Source organism: Natrix helvetica (genome assembly GCF_964273705.1).
Source record: "Natrix helvetica genome assembly, chromosome: 6".
Lineage (NCBI taxonomy): Eukaryota > Metazoa > Chordata > Lepidosauria > Squamata > Natricidae > Natrix > Natrix helvetica.
Window position 1 is genome coordinate 27,049,278 of NC_138553.1, and position 22,398 is coordinate 27,071,675.

Below are 22,398 nucleotides of genomic sequence, written 5' to 3' on the forward strand. Positions count from 1 at the left end.
GACTCCGCGCTGTCCGAAGCAGACTTCAAGAACGTGGAAGAATGGTAGGAAGGCCGTCCCTCGACTTGAATAGTGCCCACTTCCATCCCCAGCAGGGGAAACCAGACTGCTTCCACACGCTTAGCCTGAATTCCAGCAGCCCCCATTACGGAGAACCGCCACCACCCCTCTCGCCCGATTTCTGCCGCTACGAGAGACAACTTCCAAAGGCCGCATCGTCTCCCGTTGAAATCTCGCGCGATTACTAGGATGCCCCGCCCCCGCGGGATCTCGCGTCTCCCCGCCTTCTCGCGAAGGGCGGGCTCTGGCCACTGTCAGAGCGGCCTCCGGGAGGCTGCGGGATTGCGGGACTGCTTTTTGCGGGCGGGCGGGCTGGCGCCGACCTCCTTGTTCTCGGCGCCCTCTTGCCGCGGTTGGATCGAGAAGAGGCTTCCTGCAGGATCGTGCCTGGCTGTGTGAGGCCCGATCTCCCCCGACTGTAAGCACAACAACCTGGAGAAAAAGAAGCGCGCGTTGTGTTGGCTCGGATGCTGTTTCCACCTTCGCTCCGTTAAACAAGCCTGTGGCTGAAGGCCGGTGGCGCCGAATGAGCAACGGGCTGCTGCTATGGCATTCGCTTGATGGAGGATGATTGTGTCCTTCTTCGGGATTTGTCTTCCAAAGCATTATATAGCGTTTGTCAGGAATGAAGGCTCTTTTGACAGTTGAGCTTTGTATTTCCCAGCTATACCGGGTTACTTGGAAACGAGGGAAAGTGTTTTCTGTCGCCCAGAGCGCATCAGTTGTAATTTGGCTTGTTTTGGCTGTTCTTTAGAAATGGAGATTGAAACGTTCATATAGAAATCACAATTTAAAAAAAAATCCTGGAGCTATTTTCTTTTTAATCTTCTTGTAACACTCAAAAACATTTTTTTTAAAAACCCTTCAGGTGTGCTCTGGAAGAAACTGTCATGTAGACAGTTGTCATTCTGAGAGGACAGAAGGAAGGCTTCCTTCTCACCTGAACTGTCATTCTTGAGCCAGGATGAGGAACCTTTGAACAACTGAGGTCACAAGAAGCTAGAAATGCTGCAGAGGCCCAAAGAAAGGACCGCTTTCCTTTTTCCTATCTTCTTTTTTTTTATTTGTTAGAATATAAAATATAAAGGAAAATGAAAATAGTGGGAAAGAAATGAGGAAGGGAAAGAGCGGAGAGGAAACTGCAGGGGGAAATGAAGAAAAACATTGACCTGACTTTTTAGCACAGTAGAATAACATAGAGTCTCAACTTTTTATTTTTACATAGTAGTATATATGAATCATTTCTATAGCAACAAACTTACCTAATCAGCAAAACCCAAAGTCAATGTTTCATTTTTTCCCCTCTCAGTAACAAAGTCCAAAAGCGGTTTCCAAGTGGATTATTCCATGTATGTCCTGACATCAAAAACTACTCTTGATGGCAATTCTATCTGATACTCTCATTCTGTATAGTCTTTACTTAAAATACATGAAATTCAATACAGCTTTCTGTTTGGAAGGGCTTGTGGCATTGTAAAAGCCATTTCAAAAAAATCTGGAACATAGCATCCAGCTACTTGAAATAGAATATTAGCTATCATTTTCCCTGCCTATTGGTAAGGGTATTGGATGAATGAATTCCTTGTTAAAAGTAGGTCCTTTCTCTATGCTTTGATCTCTTTGAAGGGTAAAGATAATAAGTTGTAGATAGTAACATCTCTTCATCCTTCTTTTCATTCTTTGAAATATTTAGTCCCTTTCTGCATTATGATTCCCACTTTATGGGAGGGTTATTCTTATTCTGTTTCTTATACCTTATTCTGTAGTTGGAAACAGAGGAAGCTAGACGTGGTAACACATTCCCAGATGCCTGCAGGAGAGTTGTGGCTTATGATGACTCCAAGGGAAAAAAGGTAGACAGTTTCATAATCTAAGAGATGTTACAAAGAGTATACTAGCCCAGCCATTTGGGAGGGGGTGGATCCAGTGCCTTGCATGGATTGGGTGTCTGATGTTTTTCATATTATCTCTCCTTATTCTCAGATTTATGGGAATCAGGACTGGAACAAGAGTGTCACAAAGAATAGTGTAGAATGTTGACAGGGTAGAATTCTGTCTTAATTCTTAATTCTATCAGCTTCAAGGAATAATAATTCAATTTAGAGACTGAATGCATAACTTCTGCATGGCAGAATACTAGTATCTATGTCTTTGATTGTATGAGCAGCCTTTTCAATTCTTATCATAGGGAAGGAATTGAGTAAAAATAAAACTTTTTTTTTAAAACCACACTTACAACTTAGAATCACTGATGTTTAAGTTTGACTGGGTCTCTGCCTGTCTTGTATGCTTCCTTTTCTGCATCATCAATTATTTGGGGCAATAATGTAGTATCTTATAATTAAAGTTTCCCTTCATCTTAATTATACTCCTTTGTTAGGTAATAACCAAATAGATGATATGGGACTAGCAGCTGGCAGAACCCAATAAGAAAAGAAACGTTCCTATAAGGATCTGCTTCCAGAAAAGGAGGAGACAACTGCTCAGGAGGAATACAGAAAATAGACGGAAGGTGAGAAAACAGAGAGAGAAGGAGAAAATTTTTTTACTCTGATTTTGTTAAAATGGTAATAATTGAATTAGGAGTGAATTGACAATGAGTTTATTGTTCAGTTTTATTATTTCATTAACTGAAATACAAGTTCCAGTATCTAAAAGAAGTTTAATTATGAATTTTTATTCTTGTTATTACCGTTATTACTAATATTACTGTCTATTTCATTTTATATTCAATTTTTCTGTCCATGGGGAATTCCATTCTGAAAAGTGGCAAGAATGTGAGCCCAAGTGTAAGCTCTGGAGGAAGTATCCATAGCTTGAGAGCAAGAGAAAAGAAAGCCCTCTGCTGTGACCCAGCAAACAGACCTTGAAAAGTAAAGGCAATTTCAATAGAATTTCTTTTGCATTTTGTAGCAAAAGTCCTATGAGATAGGATCGGTCCAGGACTTTGGATGATAAAACAAAGGTGTTAACCTGTTTTACAGAATAATTGGCAATAAGTGTTGAACTTTTTAACACAAGTGTAATATATATCCAGCATCATGCACTGCTGCATTTTTTACTAATTGAAAGTTCCAGGATATTCCAGAATTCTAGAATACAGAAGCTTCATGTAGAATACATTGCTGTGACCGGTTTGGGATGTAGCCCAGACCTGTATAAATTTATTTATTATTAAATGATGTTGGATCCAACTAGATGTACCTTTCACCGGTTTGAATATTAAAAACAGCTCAAAACCACTCCCAACTGCTGCAGACCTATTCTTTGAAGTAGTGTTTTACTATCCAGAATAAGGTAAACCCCAATCCTGAGTCAGGTTTCCCTCCCTTCAGCCAATTCCTTGCTATTGGTAAAGATTGCTTGTATGATAGCAGGCTCTTTTATTCCCTCTTCCATGTTCTGACAAATAAAGTTGTTAACAGGAAAGCTGTTAAAAGAAAGAAGGTTGTGAGATCTCTAATGCTGGGCAGAGTTTGAGTTTCCAGGTCATGTCAGGATAGATAAAAGCATCTATTGTTGCTATCACATGGCTCTTGTAAGCTTTGATATCTGACCACAACAATCTCATCCATATCCATATTGCCCATCAGGCAATCTATAATGATATTTTGTTATGAATTTCTTTACAGGTATATGATTCCTTTATGTACAGTACAATTCCCCCTCTATTTTTGTTGAGTCTCTTATTTTTGAATAAGATACAACCAGAGTTATGTGTCCATCATAATTTCAGGTAATATAATTCATCCCTACCTGAATCACCTTCCACGTTATATCAGATCTCTCACTGCTATGTTGGTTCTGCAAAGAATCACCAATCGCCACAATCCTTATTTGATTTCTTTGACCCATTAGGTTCTGAACTTCTTCCACCTAGTCTGAGAAACCAGCATGCTTTATTAAGGTAGCCATGAATTATGTTATAGAACAAAACGGTAGCACCAGCTGCCAAACTCCACTAGCACTGAATATTTCCTGATTCTCTTCCTTTGGGGGGGGAGGGTTGTCATATTTTTCTGCTTCCCCCTTCTCTGGTGTTCACCTTTCTGTGTCTCTCCTGAGGAGTTTCATCTATCTTGTCCAGGAACTTCTCACATTTCCAGGTGTGTGAAAACCATGCTCCAGTGTCACATTCAGTAATTAACTTCAATCAGCAGTGCAATCAACAATTCAGCGGACAATCAGTAGATGTTAGGAAGCAACGTAATCATTGAGCAGCCTTCTCAACTTTCTTGCCTCTCATCTCTTCTCTCAAATGGCTTCTAAAAATACCTAAATTAGTTTCTAGTCTTACTGATTAATGTTACATTAATTAAATCACAATTTATGATGTCTGCCTTTAAAAGTAACCAGGGGGATCAAAATATTGCTACTAGTGTAATATTTTGTATTGGACATCATGAGTATATTAAGCAGTATTCCATCATGTTCACCAGGTGCCATTACATTTTTAGTCTACACCAAAGTATTGCTTTTGATCTCAAAACTTTCTGATTCTTGGTATTTAAATAGCTTCTCCCCCCTCCCCCCCCATATCTTAATCATTATCATCCAAAGATATTTATCTGAGAAAGGCAAAAGCACAGCTGAACATTCTTTAGGGATTTCCACTGAGGAGGGAGTGTTAAAAAAAGTAAAGATGGCAGGTGTGAAGCCCTGCTCTTTTTTAATGGGTGTAATGCAGGGTGGATAGAAATGGATGATTTTTTAAAAAATAATTTTAAAAATCAGATTTTTTAAAATTTAAATTTGATTTTTTTTTATTTTTAACAAATTTATTTTAATAAAATGCTTTTGGAGTAAAAATCTATCTAAAGATAGTTTATATTTAAGATACATTAATAATTTAGTTTATTCAGCATGAAATTGAACTTAGTTATGTAGCATAAGGGTGTATATTCTGCAATATTGGGACTGTCTATGAATCAACAGCAGGACAGAGTCAACAGTTGCTCTTTAAAAATTATGATGTAAATTGAGTAGATTTAAATCAAGCCTTTTTACCAGTGATTTAAATCATGATTTAAATGAAATTTACCCTGGTGTAATGTGTATCTAAAACAGGGGAGGGCTTCATATTACCCATCTTGAGAGTATTTAGTTAGTTGTGGAAATCCCTGTACCAGAAAAATCTGCCTGGTACCTGTTTAATATATTTTTGGCCCTAGACAAAAATTTCTTAATTGGTTTAGGCATTTTATATTTTAGTTTCTTGCTACTCCAACACTGATTTTATTCCTCTGGATTTCTTATTCTAAATACTGTTTTCTGTTCCCTACATAATATGATTTTGAATATTGATAATATATTGCATTTTGCAATTTTCCTTTCTTGCAAATCCAGGAAGTGAGGTATAAGATGTTCAACAAATTGTTGCATTATTTATAGAATTCACTAAAATAGAATATAATATTGTGAACATAAGATTAATAATCCAGAAGCCTTAAGGCGAAATCCTTTGTAAGAACAACTGAAGTTTTCCAGCTGGGTAGTTTAATAATCTGATGTTAGGAAAGTTTGTAAATGAAGATAATACAATACAATGCAATACAATACAATAGCAGAGTTGGAAGGGACCTTGAAGGTCTTCTAGTCCAACCCCCTGCCTAGGCATGAAATCCTATACCGTTTCAGACAAATGGCTATCCAACATCTTCTTAAAGACTTCCAGTGTTGGGGCATTCTCAGCTTCTGGAGGCAAGTTGTTCCACTGATTAATTGGTGTAACTGTCAGGAAATTTCTCCTCAGTTCTAAGTTGCTTCTCTCCTTAATTAGTTTCCACCCATTGCTTCTTGTTCTGCTCTCAGGTGCTTTGGAGATACAGTTGATTTTGACGTCCTGTGCATGTACTTATTTCTACCTGTTTTCTCTGTACTCTATTTTAGATTTTTATCCTTTTGAATTTTCCCTGCCTTTGGAATCATCAACAAAGAATAGGGAAAAAAAATCACTCTCTGCGAACACTGCCATGGATTTACTTAAAGCCATCAACACTCCTTTAACTACCGGCTCCAAATCGTCTAAAAGGACTTTGGAAAAATCATCTCATTCTTCATTCAGTGCTCCCAGTTATTCAGAGGGTAAGAAGGAACATCACAGGAAGAAGCTGAGTGGAAGCAGCGATCCACCCTTGGATGATGGTACTTTCCACAAGTCCAAAAAAATAAAACCACCATATGTAAACTCTGAAATGTTGACCTTGCGTGAGCCTGATGGTTTAAAAATGAAGCTAATCCTCTCACCAAAAGAGAAAGGGGGTACCATAACAGAAGATCCCATTTCACATTCTGGAGCTACAAAAAAGACCTCTAAGAAGTCTATTCGGGATGAACAAAGCTTGCAACAACACTCAAGCCATGATACGCACAGCTTCTTGAAATCCCGCAAGAAGCACAAGCCACCTACAGATCCCCATCCTCTTTCTCCTGCTGAGGGCTTCAGCCCAGACACATCCCTCTTCCCTGAAGGCCAAAGCAGTGATTTTGAGCTTTCAAACTTGGAGCCACAAATGGAATCTGGATCTTCATCTGGAGGTGAGTTGGAAGCTGGAGAACTAATCATTGATGATTCATATCGGGAGATAAAAAAGAAAAAGAAATCAAAGAAGAGTAAAAAGAAGAAAGACAAGGAGAAACACAAGGAGAAAAAACACTCTAAATTGAAGAAGAGTTCTGGACTCTCTTCATCACCAGCAGCAGTGGAAATAACACCACAACTGCCTGTTTCTCCAACTAGCATCCAGTTTGCTCTACCTGCCCCTCCTCCTTCTCCCTCACCACTACCACCTGTTTTCTGTACAGATAGCCTGAATGAGAAAAAGAAGAAGAAAGAAGAAAAAGAGAAGATTGAGAAAATAGAAAAAGAAAAGGTAAAACCGCATAGCAAGTGAGTACTATAAGTTATGGTTGATTCTTGTAAATAGCAAATTCAAAATGTTCTTTGTAACTTCAGAGTTTAAGTCATAATCTGCTACCGGTATTTAATCCAGAGGTTCTTGTGTTGCAAATTTTTTTAGATTCTGTCTTTCATTATCATCATGAACTTACGGCATTAAGAAATACTGCATTTTCCCCTCCAACTATAAAACTGGTTTGTTAAAAAATATATACATACTCCATAACAAAAACTTTAGCTCAGGTACTAATGTATAAAGAAGTGGACCATGAGATGGTTTTTCAGATATTTCTGTAGGTATTAGAAAGAAATTGATACTTTTACATACTGTAAAATATTATCTCCTTCCCCCTTTTTTCTAATTAGCCAAAGAAGAAAAATATGTCTGCCTACCAAGTATTCTGTAAGGAATATCGTGTGAACATTGTGGCTGAACATCCAGGAATAGGTAAAATAACAGTCCTGTAAGAGTTGAAGTTTTGTTGTTTGCTTAAAATCCAACTTTATTATATTTTCTTTAAATTATTTGAATAAAGTTTAAAATACTCATTTGAGCAGCAAGTGAGATTACGCACACGCTTATAGAAACATACATTTTTAAAATCTGCACTTTCAGGAAGAGATACTTTCTCATAAATGTCACGGTGAGAAAGTACATTTATTAGTGATACTATCTGCATTTCATATTCAAACTTAAAAAGACATTTTAGCTGGTTGCCGAAAAATACAAACTTACCATTACATGAATCATCCTGATAGGAAGATTCCAGATTCGAGATGTCATCTCTAAATTTCCAATTAGTCTCTTCCTCACTATTAATAACATTAGAACCCAGAGAAGAATATTTGACACTTACTGTAATAACTTGTCTGGACATATTTAAGTTAGAACTATAAAGAACTAAGCTTAAAGAATAGAAAGGTATTTCCAAGTTCTATCCTAGTGCTTGTGGTTTAAAACAATTGCAGTTTCTCATCAGGGTAGGGCCACATAAAACATACTACAACAATTTATATTTTGGCATATTTTAAAACAAAACCATAAAACAGGGCAAACAGTGTTTTAATTCTCAAGACAACATGGCCAATTGTAATTCAGGTTCTGAATTTCCCTTTGTCTTGTTACACAGTTTTTGAATTCAGCAAGTAATCAGACAGTGTAGCTAGGTGCAAATGTTGAAACCGTCTTTAATATTTTTACAGTGTAGGGAACTGTTTGCATAAGGAAAAAAAAATAACAGTAATGATTAAGTTTTTATACAAGACAATTCAGTACTCACTACCACGTAGTTCAGGTAAGTGCATATACCAGTGTTGGCGAACTTTTTTGGCACTGAGTGCCAAAACGGGACAGCCCGTGTGCTGGAAACCAGAAGAGCAGCCACCCGGTGCTCATGTGCATGCCAAGAAAATTATCTTCCGTTTTCTAGTGTGTAAATGCGCACCAGCCAGCTGGTCTTTTCATACACATATGTGCCAGAAACTGGAAGACCAGGTGGCCGGTGCACATGCAGGAAACCGGAAGAGCAGCCACCTGGCACGCGCACCGGGCGGCTGCTCTTCTGGTTTCCAGCGCTCCCATGCACATGACAACAAGCTGGCCGGCACGCCAGAACCCAGAAGAGCAATGAGCAACAACTTGCGTGCCCAGAGATGGCTCTGCATACCACTTCCAGCATGCATGCCATAGATTCTCCATCACGGATATATACTGTAGGATTACTACTTATCATTGTAAGATAATTACCTCAGCAGATGCTTTTTTAATTCTTAGTAAAACTAAATAGATTGGTTCAAGTTTAAATTGATTTCCTCTCAACTCAGTTAAGGGTTGATGACTATTATATCATAAATTTAAAAAATGGTTGCCATCATAGCTATAATCAAATGTTAGTAATTAAATTTTCAGTATCAAGACAAACAAACATACTAAATTTTGCTGAGTATATAGATAATAGTGCATTCACACCTATCAATAAGAATTTGTTTTACTGATCCCCTTCCTAAATGTGGACTGGTATTGCCTAATAAAACTCAGGATAATTAAATATCTATCTCTAATTTTGTTCTTTTAGCAGCCAGATTGCACCAGTTCCTTTCACACAGAATTTTTTTAGAACTGCTTGCAGTCTTATGGTAGTAATTTGTATAGCCGAAATATATAAAGTCATTCATTATGGGATGCCTTTGCTTTCTACATGTAATATAAAATCTGACATGGATAGCTTTATATTTCATAGTTATTGAAAAACTATTTTTGTTACATGTCTTGTTAATGTTTCTTATTATGGATTCAGTGGTTAACTAAATGTTCATGAATCACATTCCTCATTAAAATTAAAAACTACCTGCTTTTATTCTGAACTGTTCACCTTCTCTGATTTCCTGCTAGATTTTGGTGAGCTGAGCAAAAAGCTAGCAGAGGTTTGGAAACAGCTTCCAGAGAAAGATAAGCTGGTAAATATTTGAGAAGACATTTTTAAAAATATCTTGAGTTGTCTTGTGCCCGGGATGATGCTACCATGGTGCTTGCATTAGTTTACTCCCCAGAGTAGCTTTTGTATAGCAGTCCTCTTCACATTTAATAATTATGAAATGCTTGGGATCTAAGTGTTCTTAACTAGGTGGTCGCATATTTTGCTAATCAATTGCCTAAACAATGCAGTTTTCATACCAGTTTTGCTTTCTCTATTCTTTGTAGGTTTGGAAGCAGAAGGCTCAGTATTTGCAACATAAGCAGAATAAAGCAGAAGCGACAACAGTGAAGAGGAAAGCAATGTCATCAGAAGGTTCCCCAAAATTGAAAGGTAGCTTCCACATTTCATATGTTTTTCTCCCAAGATAATTCTTATTATTGTAACTAAATACGTTGGGATATTTGTCTGTTTCATCAAACTGTTCCAAGATTCCAGAAATGAATTTTATCATTAACAGCTGATGAGAAATTGACAGATATTAGAGCTTTGGTTTACTCCCAGAGCTCAGAATTCAAATATGAAGGTCTGAGAAGTATCATAAAAGCTGCTTTAGGCCAGGATTGCTATTACCATATTTTACGCACCGGAGTATAAGACGCACCATGATTTTGAAGAGGTAAATTTAAAAAAAAAAAAAAGCTTTTGCACTCTGCAGGCCTCCCAAACCCTCTGCATGCCTCGTTGTTTTTTGGGGGGAGAGGGGAAGGGCATGCAGAGCATTGGGAGGCTTGTAGAGTGCTCCTAGGAGCGGGGAGGGCAAAAATGAGCAAAAAATGGCCTATTTTTCACAAAAACTGGCACTTTTGCAAAAAAAGGGGGGGGCGAGCAGAGGCCTTGAGATGCTTGTAGAGTGCTCCTGGCGACTGGGGGGCAAAAATAAGCAAAAACTGCCTGTTTTTTGCTCGTTTTTGCCCTCCACGGCCCCCAGGAGCACTTTGCAAGCCTTTCAAACCCTCTGCACATCCATTTTTTGCAAGGGGGGGGGGATTTCGGTAGGCCAAAAATGGTGTATTCAGTGTATAAGATGCACCCAGATTTTCACCCTCTATTTTTGGGGGGGGTGCGTCTTATACTCTGAAAAATATGATAGTTTACTATTAGACTATCTAGAATAAGTCTGCATAGATTAGAACAATGAATTAAATACCAAAACACCGTAGGCACCAAAATGTACATTTGTTTGAGTTTTTAATAATTGTGTATTAAACTGATTTGACTTTTAGTTAATTATCAGTTGCCTTTTTAAAATAAATTAATAGATGGAAAGGTATGAGAGATCTAGGAAAGCAGTGGTTGAGGAGTTGAGTTATTTGAGAAGAGGCAACACAGTCCAAACAGTATATTTCAAAGAGACTCCACTTAAATTAATTCATTGTAACCAAAGTTGAGAATTTACTTTTGCTGTTGTCAAGTTTTTTTTTAATCCAGACTTAACTATACTTTCTTGAACTCTGTGTTATTCTTGCTTTTATCACCTAAGTAGGGTTTGACCTAAGGACAAAAGATTCTTATTCAGTCAAAACCTTTAACTCCATGAATTGAACAATCAATACAAAATATTCACAATGTGAAATAGGTACAAATATGAAGAGAGGGAACTTTGGTGGAGGAGTGATTTGAGAGCTATCCCCTTCTGATGTATGTTAGCCTGCATGCCCCACAAGTACCTGGAGATTGTAAAAATTCAAATACAACATAACGGAAAGTTAACAGTTTACAGAAAGCTTATTTGGACAGAGCCAATGCAAGCATGAGTTATCTGAGTTGTGAGGGAATCTGATAATTATTATTAAACTTCTATGCTCTCTGGATAGGCGATCCTTTTCGGCACCGAGTGCCCAAACTGGAACGAGTGTGCGTGCAGGTGCACGTGCCAGTGCGCCAGAAACCCAAAGACCAGCTGGCCGGCGCACACATGCCTATTTTTTTGGCCTGTTGTGGCCATTTTTCTGCCCGTTTTCAAGCTGTATTTTGGACCATTTTTGGCCTGAAAACAAGCGAAAAATGGCCTGAAAAACAGCCTGGCCGTTTTTCAGCTTTTTGGAGGCCATTTTCCCACACTCTGGTGCCCACGAAGACCAGCTGGCCAGCACGCATATGTGCATCAGAAACCAGAAGAGCAGCTGGTAACGACGTGCTGGCCCACAAAGAGGGCTCCGTGTGCCACCTCTGGCACACGTGCCATAGGTTCACCATTATGGGTATAAGGTATACAATTTTAAAACTCTTTTATTGTCTGTTTTCAGCTTCTCTAACAAGCGTGCCTTCACCCCATAAAAAGTCCCCAACTAGCACGATGGTATTATCCTCTTCACCAGTGAAGGTTCCTGAGATAGATCCCATTGATGTAGCTGCACATCTGCAATTACTGGGAGAGTCTCTGAGTCTTATTGGCCACAGGCTGCAGGAGACTGAAGTAAGTACAAGAGCTATTATGCAGTTTCATTCCTCTTTAATATTTGTAGAAAATAAAGAAAAGATCTTTTGCCAGGCAATAGTGAGTTGAAACACATTTTAAGTCCACCACAGACATTTGGAAGCAGTTCAGATAGGTATTTCCTAATTCAGACTTAACGAAGAAGCACAATCAGACTTGCATGATTCTATTATTATAGCCAATCTTAATAAAAGTAGTATTACCTTTCCTCTGTAGTTGATTTCTTGGTATAGTCTACCTAGTAGAGATGATAATATTGTTCTTCAGTCAGATCATGGATGGATAGTCCCTAGGTCACATGTGGCCCCCAGCTCTAGTTTTCAGCATCCTAAGATTGTATTGCAGATGTCTACTTTTTGTAATGAGTTTTCATTTTAAAAAATAAACCATTGAAATAAATCTAACTCACCTACAAAAATTGGAGTTGAAAATTCCAGCCCCACCTCTTGTAGTGAATAGTTAAGGTTAATGGTAATTGCAATCCTGAAAAAAATCTGGATTATGCTATATTGTAGAAGATTGTACTGTAATCTACAAAATTCAGCATTATTGAATTAGGGTTGATATCCACTACTTCTGCTTCTTATAAATCATGAAGTTTCTAACCTACAGTACATATTTCAGAGTTGCCATTGATTGTTTAAAACTGAAATTACTTTAAAAAGAAAACAAAGAAGGAATAATTGTCATCATATAGAATGAAAAATTACCTCATCCAAAGATCTGAACTTATCTGATAAAGGCGAAGGGTGGATTAGAACAGACCGAAGAAAATATTTGTCATACAGCATCTAATTAAACTCTGGCATTAACAGGATATGACACTGGATACCAATGGATACCAACAAAAATTAATGAAGGACAGAATATAGCAGCGATGGCGAACCTTTTTTCGTTTGCGTGCCACAAGTGGGGGGAGCGCAGGGGGGTCGTGTGCGGGTGTGCCACACCCATAATGCAACGCGCGACCCCCCATTGCGCATGCGCGCACGTGTGGAAACCCCCCCCATTTTTACATGCTTTTTTCACCCTCCCCAGGCTCCAGAGCCTTTATAGGAGCCTGGGGAGGGCGAAAAGAGCCTCCCCCGCCCCCCCGGAGGCCCTCCAGAGGCTTCAGGGACCATCCGGAGGCTTCCCTGAAGCCTTCGGAACGCTTAAAACCACCCTCCGAGCAAACCGGAAGTGACTTCCGGGTTGCTCGGAGGGTCGTTTTAAGCGTTCCGAAGGCTTCAGGGACCGTCCGGATGGTCCCTGAAGCCTTTGGAGCGCTCAAAAGGATCCTCCGAGCAAACCGGAAGTGACTTCCGGTTTGCTCGGAGGGTCGTTTTAAGCGCTCCGAAGGTGTCACGGAAGCCTGCGGACGGTCCCTGAAGCCTTCGGAATGCTTAAAACGACCCTCCGAGCAACCCGGAAGTCACGAAAAATAGCTTTTAAAAAGGTGAACTCAGTTGCGCGCGCTGGCCAGCTGACAGGGCAGCGCCTCACGTGCCCTGACGAATGGCTCCGCATGCCACTTGTGGCATGTGTGCCATAGGTTCGCCATCACTGGAATATAGCAAAAGCTGTTAACCTTGGAGATGTAAGGTAATCTCCAACCTCCAAATATTGAATTGGTAGGGGAAATATTGGAAGTAGGCTATTTCTCCACTTCCTATTGAGAACATCCCAGAAGCACCTGGTTGTCTAAGAAACAAAATGCTGGAGGAAGGAACTTCTGACCCACTGTGATATTCTAACCTATTTTATGAACTACCCTGTAGAATACTAAGAAGCTGCCTAAAGAGGAAGGAAGTACGAAGGTCTCCATTTAAAAATAAAATGTTAGCCTGCTAAATACAGTGCACTCAATTTGCTAACTGCACACCCAGTGCATACTTGAGAATCTACTTTGCTTGTGTATTTTATGAAGTGCTACATTTTGTGTATGCTATCTTATATATGTGTGGTACAGAATGTAGCCTTTCTTGCTTTCAGCAGAATTCTTGTTCATTCATTTCTCTGTGTGTGATTCCTCTATAAAACTCTTTCACGGAGCAGAATAGGGCTATTGAATTTGAGAAAATCATTGTGGACTTAAAATAGGAAGGATACATTAATACTGATAATATTAGATTAACAACTTTTCTCATTCCTTTTTGGCCTCCCAGGGAATGGTAGCCGTATCAGGAAGTTTATCAGTACTCCTGGATTCAATTATTTGTGCTCTGGGCCCTTTGACTTGTCTAACATCTCAGTTACCTGAGCTAAATGGCTGCCCCAAACATGTTTTGGTAAGTTACACTTGGTTACCAAGCTGTCTTATTATGTCTTAAAATTCAGTTGTGCAGGGTGCAGAGACCCCATTCAATGCAATAGTTGCATTCAGTGCTGCAGATGCAGTGGCAATGGACGGGGCTGGGTGATGGGGATAGCAGGTGGCAGGAGGTAGGCAGGCAGCCAAAAGGGTAGAGACAGTGGGAGAGATAGGCAGGTGAGTATTATATGAAGTGGGAAATTGTCACATCTATTTTAGCCATTGTTGCTTTAAAATACAGTAAACAAATGGGAAAGATTATACTGAACCAAAAATTGAAGATTTGTTGTCAATTTGGGCAGTGCAGAAGTGGGGCTGGGAAACCACAAGTTGGCTTTGATGGGGCTTTCCTTAAATATTCTATTCAAGCAAAAAGTGTTTCACTTTTGGTCTGGAGCCGAGGGAGCTCACTGTGCCACAGATATCCGGGTGTGAGTCTCTGTGCGTGAAGTGGGGCCCAGGGGGACAGTTGGGCTTGCTGATTGTATACTTGGCTCCTCGCTATGAATCAGCGGCCCTGCCAGAGCTCCTCGAGATGATCGCAGAGATGGCGGTTGATACCCCCAAGCTACTGGTTATGGGGGATTTCAACCTGCCGTCGATAGGGGAATCATCCGAGGTGGCTCGGGAGTTCATGGCTTCCATGACAGCCATGGACCTGACCCAAATAATTCAGGGCCCCACACACGAGGGAGGCCACACGCTGGACCTTGTTTTTGTCTCTGGCCAGTGGAAGAGTGATCTGGGAATAGGGGATTTAGTTATTGCACCCCTGTCATGGTCAGATCACTCACTTCTCCGGCTCGACTTCCCAGGCGCTACCCCCCATTGCGGGGAGGCGAAACCAGAATGTCCTAGATGGTTCCGCCCCAGGCGCCTGATGGATCCTGATAGTTCCAGATGGAGCTTGGGCCACTTCCTGTAGCCCTGACCCGCTCCCGGATGGAGGACCTGGTGGCTGCATGGAATAGTGCGGCTACCGGGGCCTTGGACCGGGTTGCGCCTTTGCGGCCTCTCCTGCGGCAGCGAGCCACCCTGGCCCCTTGGTTTACCGAGGAGCTAAGGGTGATGAAGCGCCACAAGAGACGCCTAGAGAGCAGATGGAGATCTTCACGCTCTGAATCTGACCGAACACAGGTAAGAGCCTATTTACGGATCTACCTTGTGGCATTAAGAGTGGCCAAGCGCCAATACTGTGCCGCTCTTATTGCATCCGCAGATAACCGCCCAACCGCCCTGCCGCCCTGTTTCGGGTGACCCGCTCCCTCCTTTCGCAGAGGCCGCGGGAAGCCCCCTTGCAGGGTAGAGCAGAGGAATTTGGGGAATATCTGCAGGACAAAATCACTCAAATCCGAAGCGAGTGGGTCCCCCCCAGTAGTCCAGAAGGGACGTCGGAGGTGAGTCTTGAGAGACCATTCTGGGAGGAGTTTGACTCTGTTGCTGCCGATGATATGGACAGGTTACGTGGGCGACTGCGAGCCACTACATGTTTACTGGACCCGTGTCCCTCCTGGCTTATACTGGCATCCTGGGAGGTTACACGAGGCTGGCTCCAGGAGCTAGTCAACGCTTCCTTGAGAGAGAGGTCCTTGCCGGCCGCCTTGAAAGAGGCGGTGGTGAGGCCCCTACTCAAGAAGCCTTCCCTGGATCCAGCTATGTTAACCAACTATCGTCCTGTCTCCAACCTTTGCTTTTTGGCAAAGGTTGTAGAGAGTGTGGTGGCACAACAGTTCCCACGCCACTTGGAAGAAATTGATTATCTAGACCCGCGCCAGTCCGGTTTCCGGCCCGGTCACAGCACGGAGACGGCCTTGGTCACGTTGGTGGATGATCTCTGGAGGGCCAGGGATGGGGGTTGTTCCTCCATCCTGGTCCTATTAGACCTCTCAGCGGCTTTCGATACCATCGACCATGGTATCCTATTGCGTCGTCTGGAGGGGCTAGGGGTGAGGGGCACCGTCTTGTGGTGGTTCTCCTCCTACCTCTCCGGCCGGACGCAATGCGTGTTGGCAGGGGAGCAGAGGTCGACCCCGAGGCCACTCACTTGTGGGGTGCCACAGGGGTCGGTCCTCTTGCCCCTCCTGTTCAACACGTATATGAAGCCGCTGGGTGAGATCATTCGTGGTTTTGGGGTTGAGTACCATCTGTACGCTGATGATACTCAGCTGTACATCTCCACCCCGAACCACCCCAACGATGCCGTCGAAGTGATGTCCCAGTGCCTGGAGGCCGTACGGGTCTGGATGGGAAGCAACAGACTCAGGCTCAACCCCGCCAAGACAGAGTGGCTGTGGTTACCGGCACCCCGGTTCAACCAGTTGCTTCCATCTCTGGCCATTGGGGGCGAACAACTGGCCCCCGTGGAGCGGGCACACAATTTGGGCGTCCTCCTGGATGCCCGGCTGTCGATGGATGACCATGTGACAGCCGTGGCAAGGGGGGCGTTCCACCAGGTTCGCCTGGTGCGCCAATTGCGTCCCCTATTGGACCGGGACGCCCTTCACACAGTCACACACGCGCTGGTGACGTCCCGTCTGGACTATTGTAATGCTCTCTACATGGGGCTTCCCTTGAGATGCACCCGAAGGCTGCAGCTGGTCCAGAATGCAGCCGCGTGGGCAATCATGGGAAGTACTAGGTACTCCCATATAACACCTCTCCTGCGCGGGCTGCACTGGCTGCCTGTGGCTTTTCGGGTGCATTCCAAGGTGCTGACTATCATCTTCAAAGCGCTCCATGGCACAGGACCTAGCTATCTGCGTGATCGCATCCTACCCCACACATCCCTGCGACCAATTCGCTCTCACAGAGGGGGACTCCTCCGGGTGCCGTCCACTAGGCAATGCCAGCGGGCGACGCCCAGGAGTAGGGCCTTCTCTGTGATGGGCCCGACCCTCTGGAATGACCTCCCCCCTGACATCAGAACAACCACCGATCTCCGCTCCTTCCGCAAGAAACTTAAGACCCTCCTGTTCCACTTAGCTGGCCTGGCCTAACGGTAGTTTTAATCCTCAATCCTTCTGGCCGGTATTTTAAATTTTCGGGGTAGACTTTTTAGGCTGTTTTTTAATTTTTAATTTTATTGTACAGGCTTTTTATTTAATCTATTTTTAAGGGGTATTTACTATTTCCTACTATGTATTTGGTTTTTTAGTTGTTGTCTGTACACCGCCCCGAGTCCCTTCGGGGAGAGGGGGCGGTCTATAAATTCAATAAATAAATAAATAAATACTCTATAACATACATATTGAATTAATTTAATGTTTCTGTCTTTTCAGTCAAACACATTAGATAATATTGCCTACATAATGCCCGGTCTTTGACAAAAAAAGCGAGTGTGGAAAGTAATCTACTGCCATGCTACTGGTGTGTATACATATATATTGTGTTCTTCAAGTCTCAACCTACAGAATTTTAAAGATTTTCGTCAATACCTGTTTAACTTGATTTTATGAAAAAAGTCCAGAACTTAAATTTGCAAGAATTGGAAGATGTTTTCTTAAGTCTGTTTCTATATAACTAGTGTTTAGTATTTTTTTATATATCAGCCTTAATATAAAAGGAAAAAGATACACTGAATTATTTTAATTAGAAATGTAAAACAGAGCCCTGATGGTGCAGTGGTTAAAGTGCAGTGTTGCAGGCAAACTCTGTCCACAGCATGGAGTTTGATCCTGACAGGGCTCAAGGTTGACTCATCCTTCCATCCCTTCGAAGGATGGTAAAATGAGGGCCTAGACTATTGGGGCAATATGCAAATAATGCTTCAACATTGTAAGCCATCCAGACAGTGCAGTAAAGAGCTATGGGGTGGTATATAAGTCTAAATATTATTGCTATTGCTATAAAATAGTACTTCTCTAAGTGGAGACAATGGAATGGAGAAAAAATAATGGATATGTGCAAATTAATGGGGGGGGGGGAGATTGTCCTATCCATAAAGAACTGTTCTGATGTTAGGAATTCTTGTTAAATGTTGCATTGTCAGCGCTACATACAAATTTGGGAGTGAATCAAATCAAATCATTAAAATGGTTATTTCTTCAATGCAACTGCTTAAAACAGCTATATTTTTCTCGACAAAGTTTTTATAAGTAGCAGTGAGGTGCTAATTCATGTTCATTCAAGTTTTGAAGCAATTCTTCCAAATCATTTTCAAAACATATATAGCACTAGTAATTACAGTATAGAAATGTAATATTTCACACAATGTTCAGATTATGAGACAAAAGGAAGATCTTTAGCCTACAATTCCAAGCTCCAAATTCTTCACATTTAGATAGTGACTTCTGAAACATATTGTCATAGAAGGCAAGAGTGTTCCCCCAAGTACACAACTTCTAATTTACATTCATTACCAGCAAATCATCTTTCTTCTCTTTTGGTGCTAATGCTCATGTACAGGCAGTTAGAAAGGTGATATTGAAGGGCTTAATAATAAGAGGAAGAGAAATCTAATGTCTCAGCATAGGATTTAGCACTCTAAATCTGTTCTTCTCTGGGAAAGCACTTCCATAGGATTAAGTATGGCATTTTTAATATAGGAATTTATATTTTTGGGTATATATTTTTGTATGTAGTTTTAATTAGAACACAAACATTTCCATCTACTACTATTGTTCAGAAAACTTATATAGGTAGTCCTCAACCTATGGCCACAATTGAGACCAAAATTTATGTTGCTAAATGAGACAGTTGTTACTTTTGCCCCATTTTATGACTTTTCCTACCATAGTTAAGTGAATCACTTTAACTCTTAAGTTAGTAATGCAGTCGTTAAGTGAATCTGGCTTCCCCATTGACTTTCCTTGTCAGAAGGTCACAAAAGGCAATCGCATAATTTGGGATGCTGCAACGATCATAAATATGAGCCAATTGCCAAGCATCCAAATTTTGATCACATGACCACAGGGTTACTGCAATGGTGATATAAGCATGAAAAATGGTCATAAGTCACTTTTTTTAAGTGCGGTTATAATTTCAAATGTCATTAAACAAATGGTTGTAAGTCAAGGACTAACCTGTATTGGTTTTATAATCTAACACACTTGTCATAATTGAACTTCAAGTTATAACAAGTATTCATTAAAAGGACATTTTGAATTTTTAAAAAAGTATTCATATGAAAATAGCAATACAGTTAGTCCACGACTTACAACCATTCATTTAGAAAATGTTCAAAGTTACAAGGTGAAAAAGTGCCATATGTCCAGTCCTCACTCTTAAGACCATTACAGAGTTGTCATAATTGGATGCTTTTTGACCTTCATATATTTATGAGGATTGCAGCATCCCAGGGTAATGTATCACCATTTGTGATATGTCCAGCTGGCTTCTGACAAGCAAAGTCAATGGGGGAAGCCAGAATCACTTAATGATCACAACAAAAAGATAATAAAATTAGATGTGGTCACATGGTGACTCATGTAACTACCACATTGCTTAGTGATAGAGGTTCTGGTTCCAACTGTGATTGTGAATCGATGTGTCCTTATAGTGTGATTAAAAAAACGGATAAAGCAAATGTTAAAATTCTGTCATATAACCTTATCACATAGGATTTAAAAATCTTAAAACAACAGGAAATGAAATCATTTTGAATCCAAAAATATACATCACTTACCTAGGCTCTTAAGAGTGGATATTTTTTCTAATTGGTAGACTATTCAATTGACTGGTTTTCCATCATTTCATTTTAAACTTCCTCTAAATAATGAAGCGCCTGTCCCCATTCCTATCCCCTAGTTAAACCTGATGATTAAAGTACTATGTGCTAAGAACTAATGATTTGAGATTTTAAAAACCTATTCAGATTTGATATTATTTGATAATATAAAAGTGCTACAAGCAATGTAAGTACCAATTGCGATAGTGATTAAGGCATCAGCCTAGAAACCAGGAAAACATGGAAGCCAGCTGGTGCCTTTAGGCCAGTCATTTTTCTCTCAGCCCTAGAAAACTGGCAATGGCAAGCTAGTTCTAAAAAACTTGCTGTGAATCACTGACTCAAGGTTGTGCAGATATATAAGCAGCATATGAACTATAAAGAATATCAATCTTTAGAACTGGACATTTAGCAGAATCATTTAATTGCATTTACACTATATCACTGCTTTTGCAAAGAGTTTTCAGCATTGAGTGGAAAGTCTTTAAATGGGGGTTTGTTAGCCCCTTTTCCAACTAAGAAATGTAATTAAAAGGCATAATCAAATGAGCTACATCTTACAAAAGCTTATTCCATTTAATACAATTTGTTAGTTGGTGCTATCAGACACCTGTTGTTGTTTTTTTGCCAGCCTAGACTAACACAGTTCTCCTACAAATGAAGAGGCAATTTGTATTTATGTCCCTCTGTCCTGTGTTACCCCACCCACAGATATATCACAAAAGCTAGAAAAAAACAGAACACGGAAGATAAGCACAGGGGAGTCAGAAATAATTGCCTTCTTCCAGTGGCTGAAATAATCTTATCAATTAAAGGCTTTAATTCATAAACAAACATAATATGTAGCTTAAGTTTCCAGCATCTTGGATTAAATAGGAGATCTGCTTCACATTTACCATTTGCAATGTGGTAGACTTGATGTTTTTAAACATACAAATGTACTTGATGTACCTTTATTTAATATCTGTACACATTTGTATAATACATAACTTGTCATATTTGATAGTGAAAAGTTTTGAACCTATGCTTTCGTTTTATATATATATATATATTTGTTAGTTCCTGCATTTAACCTCCTTGCTATTGTACATAAATGTTTTTATACCTGGAAATTTCATTTTGATTCATTTTGATTTCCTCCTATTAATTCATGTACATGTTTTTTCTCTCTGCCATCCGTATGACACTATCCTTGTATGATAATCACCTATATATGTCCTGTAGGACTCTGTATTCTATACCATTTTTTAATTTTGCCTCAAGGTTATTAGAGTTTGAAATTCAATCAGTGTATCTACCAGAAACTTGTTATAAACTTTTTAGTTGTAAATGAGTTTGTCATAATTTTCATGTGAGATTTGTGGCATTTGTAACAGTCTGGGTCATGAAGTGGGTCATGAAGTGGAAAAGCATAGTACAACTTACAACAGTTCATTTAGTGACTGTTCAAAGTTACAAAGGCACTGAAAAAATTATTTGATCGTTTCTCACTTACGACCTTTGAAGCATTCCTGTGATCATGTGAACAAAATTCAGATGGTTGGCAGCTGGTTCATACTTATGATTATTGCCATGTCCCAAGATCATGTGGTCATCTTTTGCAACCTTTTGCTAAGTAAAATCAATGGGGAAGTCAGATTCACTTAACAACCATATTACTAACTTAACGACTGGAGTGATTCGCTTAACTATGGCCAGAAACATAAAATGGAGCAAATCTCACTTAACAGACTTGTTGGGCTCAATTGTGGTTGTAAGTTGAGGCCTACTTGTACTATATTTACTTAAAATATGACAACCCAAGCCTGTAACAGATCAACATGTAGATATATTCTTACATAGTTTTTGATACAAGCTTGATTGTTTTAAAATGGAGACATTTGTCCCCATATGCATTAGCATATGAAGCAAATTGTTGCTATTAAAATTAGCAAGAAAGATACTTCGTTTTTGAGACATTATTTTTATTCCACATTAAATGACATCTAGATAATACAGAAATATTAGTACTCTGCTCATGATGCAAAATACTTTGAAATCACCAGCAATCCAATATTGCAAATTTAAAATTACTTTTTCAGTTGAGTGCATTTTGAGTATGTATACTGTACATATAACTTTTCTGATATAAATTCAAACATGTTACTCCAGTATTCCAGTAGATTTGGAGTATGAGTAATAGCTTTGCATATGGTTGGAGGTTGCAAATGTACTTTTAACATTTATAATCTTAAATTCACTTGAATCAGGATGAGAATCCAAAAACTTTCTGGATGCTTTACTGAGTCAACAGTGTTTCTTTCCTGCCCTGAGTTGATACAAGTATTTAATTGTATGTAGAAAGCTACAAATAACTCCCTGAACATATGGGTTTGGATGGAGAAACAGTCCGACCACTTTGGCATCTATAATTATCTAACGCTGCTATTAAAAAAAGAACCGAAAGACATCGGGGAACGGAAGATACCTCAGCTCGGCCCTAGTGGCAGCAAAGCGCCTTTTTACTGATAGGTTTCATACGGCTTTGATTGCGGCAGAGCGAAATGGAGTCCATTCAAGCTGCTTTCT

At 40.1% G+C, this 22,398-nt stretch overlaps 1 protein-coding gene across 3 annotated transcripts; it reads left to right on the forward strand.

Annotated features, from left to right (window-relative positions):
- The first annotated feature begins 323 nt into the window (after nucleotides 1–323).
- Nucleotides 324–21,160, forward strand: HMGXB4 (HMG-box containing 4). Of its 3 annotated transcripts, none has more exons than XM_081957895.1 (10): nucleotides 324–478; nucleotides 1,827–1,913; nucleotides 2,441–2,572; nucleotides 5,950–6,932; nucleotides 7,325–7,406; nucleotides 9,351–9,415; nucleotides 9,660–9,765; nucleotides 11,682–11,851; nucleotides 14,020–14,142; nucleotides 17,444–21,160. In XM_081957895.1, the coding sequence occupies exons 4-10, from the start codon at nucleotides 6,033–6,035 to the stop codon at nucleotides 17,486–17,488; spliced, it is 1,491 nt and encodes a 496-aa protein (XP_081814021.1). In that variant the 5' UTR covers nucleotides 324–478; nucleotides 1,827–1,913; nucleotides 2,441–2,572; nucleotides 5,950–6,032; the 3' UTR covers nucleotides 17,489–21,160. The 3 variants fall into 3 exon arrangements, with proteins under 3 accessions (XP_081814021.1, XP_081814022.1, XP_081814020.1); XM_081957896.1 differs by lacking the exon at nucleotides 1,827–1,913 and having other exon boundaries at nucleotides 5,950–6,597; nucleotides 6,865–6,932; XM_081957894.1 differs by lacking the exon at nucleotides 1,827–1,913.
- Nucleotides 21,161–22,398: the final 1,238 nt, after the last annotated feature.

Excerpts from the sequence above, each read along its gene's own strand:
- HMGXB4 (XM_081957895.1), top strand. The coding sequence starts at position 6,033 with ATGGATTTACTTAAAGCCATCAACACTCCTTTAACTACCGGCTCCAAA. Across the intron at positions 9,416-9,659 it reads TTCCAGAGAAAGATAAGCTG|GTTTGGAAGCAGAAGGCTCA; the intron begins GTAAATATTTGA and ends TATTCTTTGTAG. Across the intron at positions 14,143-17,443 it reads GCTGCCCCAAACATGTTTTG|TCAAACACATTAGATAATAT; the intron begins GTAAGTTACACT and ends CTGTCTTTTCAG.